The sequence below is a fragment of the Pseudophryne corroboree genome, chromosome 2 (assembly GCF_028390025.1).
Source record: "Pseudophryne corroboree isolate aPseCor3 chromosome 2, aPseCor3.hap2, whole genome shotgun sequence".
Lineage (NCBI taxonomy): Eukaryota > Metazoa > Chordata > Amphibia > Anura > Myobatrachidae > Pseudophryne > Pseudophryne corroboree.
Genome location: NC_086445.1, coordinates 136,108,674 through 136,124,802, shown reverse-complemented (window position 1 = coordinate 136,124,802; position 16,129 = coordinate 136,108,674). Strand labels below are relative to the sequence as shown.

The 16,129-nt window shown below is 46.9% G+C and overlaps 1 protein-coding gene across 1 annotated transcript in view; it reads left to right on the top strand.

Moving 5' to 3' along the window:
- UBL3 (ubiquitin like 3) overlaps window positions 1-16,129 on the top strand; it is a 226,792-nt gene that overhangs the window by 204,449 nt on the left and 6,214 nt on the right. Inside the window, exon 4 of the mRNA XM_063951746.1 lies at window positions 223-300. Within this exon, the coding sequence (XP_063807816.1) occupies window positions 223-300 (78 nt within the window). The remainder of the gene's footprint in view (window positions 1-222; window positions 301-16,129) is intronic.

Below are 16,129 nucleotides of genomic sequence, written 5' to 3'. Positions count from 1 at the left end.
CACAGATCTGCACCTGATTGTAGATGGTAATTTCCTAAATCGGAGAGAGCTATACCCTTATTATTGGATGCATTCTTAAGGAGATCAGTGGGGCTGCGTTTACAGTGTCCCCAACACGTACCAACTGATCTCCTGCTTGTCGAAATACTGTTTATATTCCCTTATTATCTGCACCTTATTTTTTTATTGTAATATAATATTTTGTTCATTTTGTTCATACAGCGTTAAAACTTCCACTTGGCAAGACAACGGTGATGCACTTGGTTGCCAGAGAGACATTGCCAGAGCCAAACTCTCAAGGTATGTTTTACTAGAGTTCCAGAGCAGGGGTAAACAATTCAACTGTTGTGAAGCTACTGCTACAGCGTATGCAGATCAGCAGCTGCACAGCCGCAGTTATGTACCGCTGGGGTGGCAGTTCAGACCAGGCTTTCTTTGGGCCTCATTTAACATCTCTCTGATTCCATACATTTGGTTATACACCTGCCAGAATCATGTTCCTGGATGTTAAAGGTTAGGGATTTTAAGCCTCCTTTCGGGTGTCCATTGAATTCAGTGTGCCAGATGCTTAAGTGAATGTGAAAACACCAACATACAGATGTGTCCTTATACATCTAGACACAATACGCCACGCAGCCCAAGAAGCCTTGTGCGAGTGTACCGCCAGGTCCCATGCAACTCTACTAGCACTGGCCGGTTTTGTTTTGTTTTTGACGAAAAAATGCATCTTAGTCGAGGAAATTGTGCTGATCAATTTGATATGCGACACTTGTGTATTGTGTGTGACTGATCCTGGGTGCATGTGTGTGCCACGGATATGTACCATCAGCTGTGCTGCAGATATATCAGGCTATCTGGCTGTGTGTATGAGTGGTCAGCCGTCCGGCCGTACACTTGGTGCGTGAACCGACATCCCAGCTGGTCGGGCAAATTCAAATGCACACCCAGCTGCAAGACAGGGACCAACATATCGAGCGGCTGATTAGTAAATGTGTATAATTATTATTGATTGGCTGCTTGGTCAGGTGTGTACCCAGCCTGAGACTGTACCCAGAGCTCAAAGAAACTTGTATTGGAAAAAGTTGCTGCTGCTACATTGTAGCAATTCCTGTACAGATTCAGAGACTAAAGGTGGGTACACACTAATAGATATATCTGCAGATCAATTGATACACATTGCCCGATCCGTCGGGGACTGACGTCATGAACTGGGCGGGCGTGTACACACACCCGCCCAGTTCAGCTGTCAATCACCGCCGGCCACCGCAGCATGTGTACGGGCGGTCGGCCGTACACACACAGCGACGCGCCAATATATCGGTAGATATATTGGACGTCGGCTGTGCAGCGCGGCCGACGCGATAAGTCTGTGAACGACGGAGTTCACAGACGTATTAGCCGTACACACTGGCCGACGGTCCCGCGATATATCGGCCGTTCAAGAGAACGGCCGATATATCGACCAGTGTGTACGGGCCTTAAGGTGCGTACACACGGTCAGATTTATCTGTCCAACCTGTCTGTTGAGAACAAAAATCTGATAATTTATGGGAGCAAATGACAAATCAACCATTTTCTCCCAAACACTGGAAAATGGATTAAAACGATTGTTTGGATAAATTTGTTAAATCAAACTGATTTAACCTGTTTGAACAACCATTGTCTGTTTTCCGGTGGTTGGGAGCACCTACCATTTTAGCATTGCACAAACAATGCTGGCCAGTGTCTGGGGGACATTCATCACTGTGTAGAAGCATATAGGGAGTGGCTTTCACCAAATCGTTCATCGTGCATACACATGAAACAATTTGAACACAGTGCAAAAGATTGGTCTGTGATCTTTCTGCATGCATGAAAGATCATAGACCCCTATAAACGGGTGGCAGATATGTACATTGGTAGATATATCTTTCATACACACGGACCGATTTGAAAGAATGGTCGTTCCAATCGATCGAGAACGAACACATCTTTTGACAAATCTATTTTTGTGTAGGCACCATTAAGGTGCATACACACTTGACGACGTGCTCTATGAGCGAGGTTATCTAGTGTTTCCTCCTCACAGGCCATGAGGTCGGCGGCCGGCCGTACACACTGAGCGATATAACGTTCATATCGCTCAGTGATGTCATGCCGCGGCCGGGCCGTGCAGGCAGCTCTTGGATGACAGTCCAGATTGAGCATGCATGCACGGTCGACAGCAAGGGTCGTTAACGACCCACTGGGCCGCGCATCGGTCATCGTCATACACACTTGCCGAGAAAGTGAACGACGCCGCTCAGGAAGGGTGAAAATGAGCGACATTGTTAATTTTATCAGCAAGTGTGTATGCAACTTTAAGCTGGGTACACAGTTGTAGATATATCTGCAGATATATCTATAGCCGGATCCAGCAGTGTGTTGTCCATACACATTACCCGATCCGTCGTGACTGACGTCACGAATTTGGCGGGTATTTTCATGCGCCAGCCCAGTTCAGCCATTAATCACCGCAGGCTGCTGCAGCGTGTGTACGGGCGGTATATCGGTTGTTCAAGTAGAACGGCCGATATCTCTGGCAGTGTGTACCCTGCATCAGTCGCGCACAGATATACAAGTGCTGCGTATCAAATTTATCAGCACAGTCCTTCCTAGTCACATTGCGTTGTGACCAAGTCGAATTGTCCAGTAAAAAAGCGCCCTCAACTAGCAGAGTTTCACGGGACCGGGTGCAACTGCAGCAATTATGTATGAGGACACATCTGTATACATGACTTCATGTGTTTGGTTGTTTTAGTTTTTTTTGGATCGTAATAACATGTAAGTGAAGTCACGACTGAAACCTCATAAACACAATATTTCATTGTACGAGTAAAGTATTCTGAACAAATGATTTCTTTGAATTGCTGAATACTGGACATTGCATAAATCAACTTTCACATTGCTGTAGAACACTCCTCTGTCTAGCTTTAACCCCATGTAAAATGATTGCTACATATTACCTTGGTGCACGGAGACTAAATGTTCATAAATTCTGCCATAAGGTGCGTACACGCGGTGCGATTCTGGCTAACGGCCGATATTGACTAGAAACTGCCCGGAGGCATGAACCTCTGATCTAGTCAGTATCGACCCCGCTTGCACACACTATATTTCCTTTGCGAAGCCGTTCCCGCGGGACAGCGCATCGGCATCGCAAGTGCAGACACATAGTGCAATTTGTGCTTATTTTTCTTATGATTTCGACTATATAGTCAAAATCGTAAGCACAAATCGCACTGTGTATCCATCTTGGAAAATAGGATTACAATGGGTTTTTAAAATTCTCTGTGATAAGTTTCAAGTATGTGCTGAGCATGAAGCCAGTAGATCGTCAGATTGTAAATGAGAGGAATATTTCTTACCTCTCTCTGCTTGATGCTCCAGTAATAAGACAACGACTCCTCTATAGTAAAGAAACACTGAGCTATTGTTCAGATATCTCATGTATCGTATGACTGGAGCTGATATCTCGCTGACAAAGGGGTGGATCACTTCACACAATGTAGAGTGGAGGCCCGAGGAAAAAGCCTGTACGTCAGAAATAGGATTCAGATCATCAACAGCACCTGTTATACCTGTAAATGGTTATAGATGTCTTATGTACAGATTAGACAAGGCGTGCAATTCATCCTATAACCAAGTGCTCTCGTTGTACAGTCCTAGCATGTATTATACCTGTGTGTAGTTATAGATGATTTAGAGGTACAGTTCATCCTATAGGCACTAAGGGGTGTGGTTAGTTCTAGCTGCCACCCCCGGAGGGTTAGGGGAAGGGAGGGTAAAAACACTTACCCCCTCTGATTGTGGTATCTTCAGTGTCGGGGGTGGCGCAGTTGGTCTTGTGACTGCCGGCATCCCGACCGCCTGGATATCATACCGAAACCGTACAGTCCTATCACTCCACTTATTATACCTGTATGTAGTTACAGATGATTTATGTACAGATTATTAGACTAGGAGTACAGTTTATCCTGTAACCAAGTGCTCTCATTGTACAGTCTTACCAGTCTATGGTTTCTGATAGAGGAAATTAAATCTGACATATGGCGTGCCTAGCCCTAGGGGAAAAACCTCAGATCCTCAACTTAAGTGTCAGTGATGACATGAAAGAAAGAACAAACAGTCCGTTAATAACCGAGGACTTTAGCCTTTAAAAAAAATCTGACAACAAAATGCTAAATGAGTATTAATGAGCTGAATAGTATACATGAAATGACAAAATAAAATAAATCCACAGTGCTCTCTGATATCTGTTAGCAGGGATTTAACTAAGCAGGCAGACAGTGGCTGAGAGTTTGGCAGTGTGTGGAAGTATTGATTCATATACAAGTGCAGGCTCTGTGAGGTCCCAGTGTTTTTACCTGTAGACTTGGTGTTCTAGATGGAAGCACCAATCTGTTCAATGTTATACATTTATCAATCAATATATAAATATATGTATATAACTAAACCTTTCAGGATCTTTTCCCTTTAAAATATATACGTTATGGTAAGAACTTACCGTTGATAACGGTATTTCTCCTACGTCCACAGGATAGCAATGGGATATCATGAAGCGACAGCGGATTTGCAGCAGTCGGTCAAAGCTTTTCCGGCCTCCCAGCATGCAACGGGTCCGTCCATATATCCCCGCCTCCTTGCTCAGGCAAATCAGTTGCATTCCAAAGCTCAAGGCAGGAGCATCATACATAGCCCTAATCAGGCGATAAGAACACACATGCACACCCTTCCGTAAAAGAAGGAAGAGGTTAGTGAGTAAAAGGATCCTCAAATCAGGTGCCTCAGGGTGGGATCAATGTGGATCCTGTGGACTTAGAGAAATACCGTTATCAACGACAAGTTCTTACCATAACGTATATTTCTCCGGCAGGGTCCACAGGTTATCCACAGAATAACAATGGGATTTCCCAAAGCAATTTAGTGGTGGGGACGCTCCTGATTGGACAGGAGAATCCTTCGCCCAAATTCAACATCATGAGGCAAAGGTATCCAAGGCATAATGTCTAATGAATGTGTTAATGGAAGACCATGTGGCTGCCCTACATATCTGTTCTGCTGAAGCACCACGTTGTGCTGCCCAAGATGGACCTACCGTACGAGTAGAGTGAGCAGATACATTAGCCGGAACCGGGAGATCAGCTTGAGAATATGCTTCTGAAATTGTCATCCGAAGCCATCTTGCCAGCGTCTGCTTATCAGCAGGCCATCCTCTCTTGTGAAATCCGTAGAGAATGAAAAGAGAATCTGTCTTTCTGATGGCACTGGTATGATCCACGTAGATCCTTAATGCACGGACCACGTCCAGCGATGCATCTCCCGCAGAAAGGCCCGGTACCTGGAAAGCCAGGACTACAATTTCTTCATTAAGGTGGAATTTAGACACCAACTTCGGAAGATACCCATATCTAGTTCTGAGAACTGCTTTATCTGGATAAAAAAATCAGAAATGGTAATGCCCCTAAATCTGATACTCTTCTAGCTGACGCCATAGCCAGTAGAAAGAGAACTTTAGCTGTCAACCATTTAAGATCCACTTTATTAAGTGGTTCAAATGGGGCAACTTGAAGGGCTTTCAGGACTAGACTTAAGTCCCAAGACACTGTAGGAGGACCAAAAGGAGGTTGAATGCGCAGCATTCCCTGGAAAAAAGTATGCACATCCTGTAAATTGGCAGTTTTCTTTTGGAACCATACAGTCAATGCTGATACTTGCACTCTCAAGGAAGCCACCTTCAAACCTTAATCCATTCCTGCCTGAAGGAATGCTAAGACCCTGAAAACTCCGAAAGATTTAGGGTCCATTTTCCGTTCACTGCACCAATGAATATAGGTTTGCCAAATCCGGTGATAAATGCGAGCTGAGGAAGGTTTCCTTGCTCTGAGCATAGTTTAAATTACCTGTTGTGAGAATCCTCCTGGAGGAAACGCATAAGACAGATGAAAATCCCATCTCACCGACAGGGCATCCACAAAGATCGCTCTGGGATCCTTTGTTCTTAACCCGTATGTGAGCACATTGTTGCTCAGACGGGACGCCATGAGATCTATCTCTGGCAACCCCCACTTGTCTACTAGAGTCTGGAAGACCTCCAGGTGTAGAGCCCATTCGCTTGCCTGAATGGCGTGTCGACTGAGAAAGTCTGCTTCCCAGTTTAGGACTCCCGGAACGAACACTGCTGGTTGATGAAGTTCTGCCCACTCTAGTATGTGACTTACCTCCTACATCGCTTTTCGGCTGCGAGTTCCTCCTTGATGGTTGAGGTACGCTACTGCCGTCGCATTGTCCGAGCGGATCTGGACTGGTTTTCCCCAAAGAATGTCTTTTGCCTGAATCAGTGCCATGTATATGGCCTGAAGTTCCAATATGTTTATAGGCAGGCAACTTTCTTCCTTGGTCCATTGTCCCTGAAAACACAACCTTTCTGACACTGCTCCCCAGCCCTGGAGACTGGCGTCTGTCATCAGAATTTCACAATCTGATATACAAAAGGGTCCCCTTGTCCATATGGGATGTCTGTAGCCACCAGGCTAATGACTTTCTTCTATCGTAAGAAACGTAGTCTGTGTTTTTATCGTCTGATGCAACCCGTTCCATTTGGCAAGAATCAGACGCTGCAGAGGCCTCGAGTGGAATTGTGCATACACCACCATGTCGAATGTTGACACCATCAAACCCATTATGCGCATTGCTGCGTGAATGGATAAATTTTGACTGTGTAACAATTTATGAGCCATCCGTGGTTCTGCAGACACGTTATTGTCTGTTGCAGATGACATAAGAGCAATTCCTGCGTATGTGCCATGATTAAAAGATCGTCGAGGTATGGAAATATTCTTATCCCCTGCTGGCGGAGATAAGCTGCCATTACCACCATAATCTTGGTAAATACTCTGGGGGCTGTGGCTAACCCAAAAGGTAGGGCCTGGAACTGAAAATGTTGTCGGAGGATAGCGAACCTGAGATAGCACTGATGGGACAGTGCTATAGGAACATGTAGGTAAGCATCCTGTATATCCAGGGATACCATATAATCCCCTGGCTCCATGGCTAAAATGATGGAACGTCTCCATGTGAAACCGAAGTACCCAAATGTATTTGTTCAGTACTTTGAGATTGAGAATGGGCTGAAAAGACCCATTCGGCTTCTGAACTAAAAACATGTTGGAGTAAAAACCCTTTCCTCATTGTGCAGGAGTTAATGGAATGACTACTCCTGACTGAAGCAATTTCTGAACTGCTTCTAACAAAACCCTGGCCTTAGTCTCTACCCGAGACGGGCTGGTACAAAAAAACCTTTGAGGAGGGTGCTTCTTGAAGGCAAAAGCATAACCTAGAGATACCGCTTCCTGCACCCAGGCATCTGTTGTAGACTGCTGCCAGATCTGTGCAAACTAAAAAAGTCGGCCCCCCCACCCTGGGGTCCCCCAGGTGGAGGCCCGCATCATCAGGCTGATGACTTATTATCGGTTTTCCCAACCGGTCCTCTGGTAGCCCAATGCTTTTTTGTCTTACCAGACTTGTTGTATTGGGGCTGCTTGCCATCACTTTTTCCTTTAGCTTTTCCTTGAGACCAAAAGGGCCTAAAAGCCGGAACTTTAGGTTTGAAATTGTATGTGGAAGGAAACTTGACCTTCTTGGAGTCTGCTTCTGACTCCAGAATATCTGTCAATTCTTTGCCAAAAAGAATATCTCCAGAAAAGGGCAAAGATTCCAAAACCTTCTTAGATTCTGAATCAGCTTTCCACGTACGTAGCCAAACTGCTCTGCAAGCAGCTATTGTTGAAGCTGATGCCCTGGAGGCAATAGTACCCATATCCAATTCTGCTTTTTCCAAGAACATTGCAGCCTGTTTTATATGAGCTATATGGGATTTTTGCTCTCTAGTAGCTATAGAAAAATTCCCCTCCAGTGCATCAGCACAGGCAGCCACTGCCTTTGCCATCCAAGCTGAAGCCGTGACTGGCCTTATGACTGCCCCAGACAGGAAAAAATGGTTTTTAGAAAACCATCCACACTCCTATCCGTGACATCATTTAATGATGTTGAAGGCAAAGGTAAGCTAGATTTTCGCACTAATCAAATTACATGCGTATCTACTTTAGGAGCCACTTCCCTTTTTGAACAATTCCCAGCTGGAAGAGGATAATTGGAATTCCATTTCTTAGGAATTTTAAACTTCTTATTGGGCGTAGCCCAAGCCTCTTCCATAATTTCCGTCGGCTGATCTGACCTTGGAAACTCAATCTTAACTGTTTTGGGACGTTTAAACACAGGTGCCTTGGTTTTTAACACAGGTTCTGCTGAATCCTCTAAGGATAGAATGGCTTTCATTGCTTTAATTATCCGCTATATCCACTGAGCTGAGACCTTCCTCCTCCTCTTCGTATGCCGAAGTAGAATTAATTGAGCTTTCATCTTCCGAAGAATCCTCATCTGAATCATGTGTAGCCTGTGAGGGTGACGATTTACTTACCACAGGGCTTATCAGCTTGTTTCTTTTGAGAAGCTGCTGCTGGAAGTGATGCACCATAGCTGGGGAGCTGTATGTAAGGGTTAATAGTGTAACCTATCCCTGGTACAGGAGTTGGAGGAAATATCCGTTCACCTATACTGGATAAAGGCCCTCATTCCGAGTTGATCGCTCGCTAGCTGCTTTTAGCAGCTGTGCAAACGCATAGTCGCCACCCACGGGGGAGTGTATTTTCGCTTTGCAAGTTTGCGAACGCCTGTGCAGCCAAGTGGGTACAACCACATTTTGTGCAGAACAAAACCAGCCCTGTAGTTCCTTTTTCTGTGCGATGATTGCAGCGAAGAAGGTCCCAGAATTGACGTGAGATACCCATCTGCCTTGTATTTTTCATTAACCCCTGGTGAAAGCTAAAACAATTTGCACACAAACGATCCTGAACCAGATTCTGAGAGGTTAACACAGCTTTGCAAGACAAACATGATATGAGTGTTGGTGTTGCTGTGAGTGTACCTTCCTCACCTTTGCCGCTCTTAGACATGATAAATAATCAACACTTCCATAGTATACTACACAATTTGTGACTGTAATCCCTTTAAATTTCTTAAAGTGATATACAATCCGAGCCTACCCATACACCAGCATTGAGGATCGGAATAAACAAACTGACAGAAATATAGTAAAGTCAGCAATCACACTAGCAGTCAGTCACATGTTATACATTAGTATATTATAGTGTTCACTCCAGGATTTTTTTATGGCAGGGTGCTGATAACGGGGAGGGCACATTTTTCATTCGGGAGGGCACATTTTTAAGTTAGAAGGGCAAAATTAGGTACATACTACAATGCTTGGTGCTCTCATTCATATAGGTCAAAGCATGGACAGTGCACGGCGAAGGCGCGCAGCAAAAATTTAGGGGCTTTGTTTCGTGGGGAAGGGTCGTGACCACATAATAGTACCAATTCACATTATACCACACAGTAGTGCCGCTTATACACATTGCACCAGGTAGAATCTCCTATACACACTGCGACAGGTAGAGCACGTTATACATATTGCGCCAGATAGAGCATGTTATACACATTGCACCAGGCAGAGCACTGAGGCACATGGCACCAGGTAGAGAGCACTGAGACACACTGCACCAGGTAGAGAGCTTTGAGGCACATTGCACCAGGTAGAGAGCACTGAGGCACATTGCACCAGGTAGAGAGCACTGAGGCACATTGCACAGGTATAGAGCACTGAGGCACATTGCACCAGGTAGAGAGCACTGAGACGCATTGCACCAGGTAGAGAGCACTGAGACACACTGCACCAGGTAGAGAGCACTGAGGCACATTGCACCAGGGAGAGAACACTGAGACACATTGCACCAGGGAGAGAACACTGAGACACATTGCACCAGGGAGAGAGCACTGAGGCACACTGCACCAGGTAGAGAGCACTGAGGCACATTGCACCAGGGAGAGAGCACAAGGAGGGAGGGGAGGACGGGCACAGGGCAGATGCAGAGCGGCCTTCACCGTTGCGGAGGAGGGCGATGTGCCGGGTCAGGTCAGCGGGGCCAGTCTCCTGATGCTGATGGCGGAGCCCAGGTCAGCGCACAGCGCCGTGGTGAGAGGGAATCAAACCATGCCGGAGGACTGACCGGAGACACTGCAGGCTCTGATTGGCTGCTCCTCCCCGCTGCACGCTGACCCTGTTCCGCCTGAGAGCTATCAGCGCGGCGGGGGGAGAAGTGATAGCGCGGCAGGGGGAGAAGTGACAGCACGGCGGGGGGAGAAGGCAGTCCTTTGGTGATTAGCAGGGCGGGCACAAATGGGCAGGGCGCATTCTGTCACTCAGAAAAGGGGCAGGGCGCAGCGCCCTGCAAAAGAAGCTTAGAGTGAACACTATATTAAGCAATCATCAACTACAACTACATTTTAAGTATGTAGGAGAACATATTACTGCATCATGTTTAAACAGATCTAACGTATTCAGACGCAATGCGAAAAAAACAGTAAATGTATACAGACCCATATTCAATAGGCACTTCTCTTACTATTCGTACTCAAAGGGTAGATAGAGACTTAGTGCTGTATAACCTGTACTCAGTAGAGTGGGATACAGGGAGACTCACCTCGCTTCTAAGACCGATCAATACGTTAGCGAACGCTGAGTGGATCCAGACACTACTAGTGTACACTGCCGCTCCATGGACCTATAGTGAACACAGACGCTCAGTGAACACGGACACACCAGTCACACAGCCGCCTATGCTGTGACTGGGTCCCCTTCGTGTACAGTGTCTGAGACGGAAGCGGGAAACCGTTCATGGCGGGAGACTCGGACGAAACTGGTCATGAACCGGGGGGAGGGGTGGCCAGGCGAGCGTCTGACTCTCCACTGCTGACATCAACCCTAGGGATCGCAGCCTCATACTATTCCTGCAGCCTCTGATCCCTAAGGCCTAGCGCTGGTGCACCCGAGGTGGAAGCCGCGTCAGTGACTGTTTGGTGGTCTCCCAAAACAGTGCGGCTGTGTCCATATTCCCCTTCTTAGCGGAACCGATGCCTTACCTTCTCCCCGTGCTCCAGCCACAGCCTGGTAACATCTGCTGGACCTGCTAGTATATCCGACAGAGACGCCTGACGAAACAGCGCTGTACTCGTGGGTAAGCATTGTCGCGACCCGGCGGAGAGTTGTTGGAGCGACTCTTTCTAAGGTACGTATAAGACGCTGTTTAGAAAGATCACTCAGAAAAATAGTAAGACTATAAAAATAAAATAAGAAAGCTTAGGGCTGCTAAAAACCAGCAGCCCTCTGACTATGGTCCGGCTCCAGGCACACCAAAAAAAAACTGATTTGCCTGAGCAAGAAGGCGGGAATATATGGACGGGCCCGATGCATGCTGGGAGGCCGGAAAAGCTTTGACCGGTTGGTGCAAATACGCTGTCGCTTCATCATATCCCATTGTTATCCTGTGGATAACCTGTGGACCCTGCCGGAGAAAGCTTGTTCATCACTTGCATTTTGTTATTAAACTGTACGAGACCCCACCAAATCCATCTTGCATGGCACCAGTCACCCTTTACATCCGCTAAAAAATGTATTATGTTACATAGAAACGGCAGATAAGCACCTCTTGGCCTATCTAGTCTGCCCTTTTTCATTTATCTTTTTGGCAACTTCAACCCTAATTGTTCCTTAAGTCTTTGTAAGGTTATTCTTAGGTCTATCCCAAGCGTGTTTACATTTTTCTGCTGTCTAAAGGCAGATACACACTACGGTCTTGAACCAATAAAGATAAAGATTTTCCTTGAAATTTCCCCAACTGCAGAATGAAAGATAAAAAGCATACACACTGATAGTGAACAATATCATTCAGTTACGTCACCCCTCCCATCCCTGACCATGCAGTCATGAAAGATATAGCTTAAATTGGACTGCATGTTCAGTTGATAAAGATAAACGATAATGACCCACGGGAGCGAGCATCGTTATTGTGACGATATGCACATTAATATCTTTATCGTGCATATTGTCCACTTAAAATTTCTAGTGTGTATGGGGCACCTCTGATTGGAGGCTATTGCACTCATCCACTTCCCTTTCTGTGAAGTCATTTTTCCTGAAATTTTCCCTGAACCTACCTCCCTCCAGTCTCTGCAAATGCCCACGTGTTCTAGTACTCCTCTTCCTTTGAAGAATGTCTGCCCTCTGTACCCTGTTAAAACCCTTTTCTCTAACGTCCTAAGTGGATGCTGGGGACTCCGTCAGGACCATGGGGTTTAGCGGCTCCGCAGGAGACAGGGCACAATAATAAAAGCTTTAGGATCAGGTGGTGTGCACTGGCTCCTCCCCCTATGACCCTCCTCCAAGCCTCAGTTAGATTCTTGTGCCCGGCCGAGAAGGGTGCAATCTAGGTGGCTCTCCTGAGCTGCTTAGAATAAAAGTTTAAGTTAGGTTTTTTATTTTCAGTGAGTCCTGCTGGCAACAGGCTCACTGCTACGAGGGACTTAGGGGAGAGAAGTAAACTCACCTGCGTGCAGGATGGATTTGCTTCTTAGGCTACTGGACACCATTAGCTCCAGAGGGAGTCGGAACACAGGTCTCACCCTGGGGTTCGTCCCGGAGCCGTGCCGCCGACCCCCCTTGCAGATGCCGAAGTTGAAGAGGTCCAGAGGTCCAGAAACAGGCGGCAGAAGACTTTCAGTCTTCATAAGGTAGCGCACAGCACTGCAGCTGTGCGCCATTGTTGTCAGCACACTTCATACCGGCGGTCACTGAGGGTGCAGGGCGCTGGGGGGGGCGCCCTGGGCAGCAATGTATTATACCTTTTTATGGCTAAAATACATCACATATAGCCCTTGAGGCTATATGGATGTATTTAACCCCTGCCAGATCTCACAAACTCCGGGAGAAGAGCCCGCCGTTTTAGGGGGCGGGGCCTATTCTCCTCAGCACACGGCGCCATTTTCCTGCTCAGCTCTGCTGTGAGGAAGGCTCCCAGGCTCTCCCCTGCACTGCACTACAGAAACAGGGTTAAAACAGAGAGGGGGGGCACTTATTTGGCGATATGATTACATATGTGAAAATGCTATAAGGGAAAACACTTGTATAAGGGGTTGTCCCTGTATAATTATAGCGTTTTTGGTGTGTGCTGGCAAACTCTCCCTCTGTCTCCCCAAAGGGCTAGTGGGGTCCTGTCCTCTATCAGAGCATTCCCTGTGTGTGTGCTGTGTGTCGGTACGTGTGTGTCGACATGTAGGAGGACGATGTTGGTGAGGAGGCGGAGCAAATTGCCTGTATTGGTGATGTCACTCTCTAGGGAGTCGACACCGGAATGGATGGCTTATTTAGGAATTACGTGATAATGTCAACACGATGCAAGGTCGGTTGACGACATGAGACGGCCGGCAAACAAATTAGTACCTGTCCAGGCGTCTCAGACACCGTCAAGGGCTTGTAAAAACGCCCATTTACCTCAGTGGTCGACACAGACACGGACACTGACTTCAGTGTCGACGGTGAAGAAACAAACGTATTTTCCTTTAGGGCCACACGTTACATGTTAAGGGCAATGAAGGAGGTGTTACATATTTCTGATACTACAAGTACCACAAATAAGGGTATTATGTAGGGTGGGAATAATCTACTTGTAGTTTTTCCTGAATCAGATAAATTAAAGTGTGTGATGATACGTGGGTTCCCTCCGATAGAAAATTATTGGAGGTATACCCTTTCCCGCCAGAAGTGAGGGCGAGTTGGGAAACACACCTTAGGGTGGATAAGGCGCTCACACGCTTATAAAAACAAGTGGCGTTACCGTCTCCAGATACGGCCGCCCTCAAGGAGCCAGCTGATAGGAAGCTGAAAAATATCCTAAAAAGTATATACACACATACTGGTGTTATACTACGACCAGCAATCGCCTCAGCCTGGATGTGCAGCGCTGGGGGGGCTTGGTCGGATTTCCTGACTGAAAATATTGATACCCTTGACAGGAACAATATTTTATTGACTATAGAGCATTTTAAGGATGCATTTCTATATATGCGAGATGCGCAGAGGGATATTTGCATTCTGGCATCAAGAGTAGATGTGATGTCCATATCTGCCAGACGATGTTTATAGACACGACAGTGGTCAGGTGATGCAGATTCCAGACGGCACATGGAAGTATTGCCGTATAAAGGGGCGGTCCATCGGACCTGGTGGCCATGGCAACAGCTGGAAAATCCACTTTTGTTACCCCAAGTCACATCTCAGCAGAAAAGGACACAGTCTTTTCAGTCTCAGTCCTTTCGTACCCATAAAGGCAGGCGGGCAAAAGGCCAGTCATATCTGCCCAGGGTTAGAGGAAAGGGAAGAAGACTGCAGCAGGCAGCCCATTCCCAGGAACAGAAGTCCTCCACAGCTTCTGCCAAGTCCGCAGCATGACGCTGGGGCCATACAAGCGGACTCAGGTGCGGTGGGGGGTCATCTCAAGAGTTTCAGCACGCAGTGGGCTCACTCGCAAGTGGACTCCTGGATCCTACACGTAGTATCCCAGGTGTACATTGGAAATTCGAGACGTCTTCCCCTCACAAGTTCCTGAAGTCTGCTTTACCAACGTCTCCCTCCGACAGGGAGGCAGTATTGGGAAAAAATTCACAGGCTGTATTCCCAGCAGGTGATAATCAAAGTACCCCTCCTACAACAAGGGAAGGGGTATTATTCCACACTATATTGTGGTACTGAAGCCAAACGGCTCGGTGAGATCTAAAAGATTTGAACAATTACATACAAGGGTTCAAATCAAGATGGAGTCACTCAGAGCAGTGATAGCGAACCAGGACGATATGGTGTCACTGGATATCAGGGACGCTTACCTACATGTCCGAATTTTGCCCTTCTCACCAAGGGTATCCCAGGTTCGTGGTACAGAACTGTCACTATCAGTTCAGACGCTGCCGTTTGGATTGTCCACGGCACCCCGGGTCTTTACCATGGTAATGGCCGAAATGATGATTCTTCCTAAAAGAAATATGGACGCTTTCCTGATAAGGGTAAGGTCCAGAGAACAGTTGGCGGTCGGAGTAGCACTATCTCAAGTAGTTCTACGACAGCACGAGTGGATTCTAAATATTCCAAAATCGCAGCTTTTTCCGACGACACGTCTAATGTTCCTAGGAATGATTCTGGACACAGTCCAGAAAAGGATGTTTTCTCCCGGAGAAGTAGGCCAGGGAGTTATCCGAGCTAGTCAGGAACCTCCTAAAACCAGGAAAAGTATCAGTGCATCATTGCACAAGGGTCCTGTGAAAAATGGTGGTTTCTTACAAAGCGATCCCATTCGGTAGATTTCACGCAAGAACCTTTCAGTGGAATCTGCTGGGAAAATGGTCCGGATCGCATCTTCAGATGCATCAGCGGATAACCCTGTCTCCAAGGACAAGGGTGTTTTCTTCTGCGGTGGCTGCAGAGTGCTCATCTATGAAAGGGCCGCAGATTCGACATTCAGGACTGGGTCCTGGTGACCACGGATGCCAGCCTGAGTGGCTGGGGAGCAGTCACACAAGGAAAAAAATTTCCAGGGAGTGTGATCAAGTCTGGAGACTTCTCTCCACATAAATATACTGGAGCTAAGGGCAATTTACAAGGCTCTAAGCTTAGCAAGACCTCTGCTTCAAGGTCAGCCGGTATTGATCCAGTGGGACAACATCACGGCAGTCGCCCACGTAAACAGACAGGGCGGCACATGAAGCAGGAGGGAAATGGCAGAAACTGCAAGGATTTTTCGCTGGGCGAAAAATCATGTGATAACACTCTCAGCAGTGTTAATTCCGGGAGTGGAAAACTGGGAAGCAGACTTCCTCAGCAGGCATAACCTCCACCCGGGAGAGTGGGGACTTCAGCGGGAAGTCTTCCACATGATTGTAAACCGTTGGGAAAAACCAAAGGTGGACATGAGGGCGTCCCGCCTGAACAAAAAACTAGACAGATATTGCGCCAGGTCAAGGGACCCTCAGGCAATAGCGGTGGACGCTCTGGTAACACTGTGGGTGTACCAGTCAGGGTATGTGTTCCCTCCTATGCATCTCATACCAAAAGTACTGAGAATCATAAGAAGGAGATGAGTAAGAACGATACTCGTGGTTCCGGATG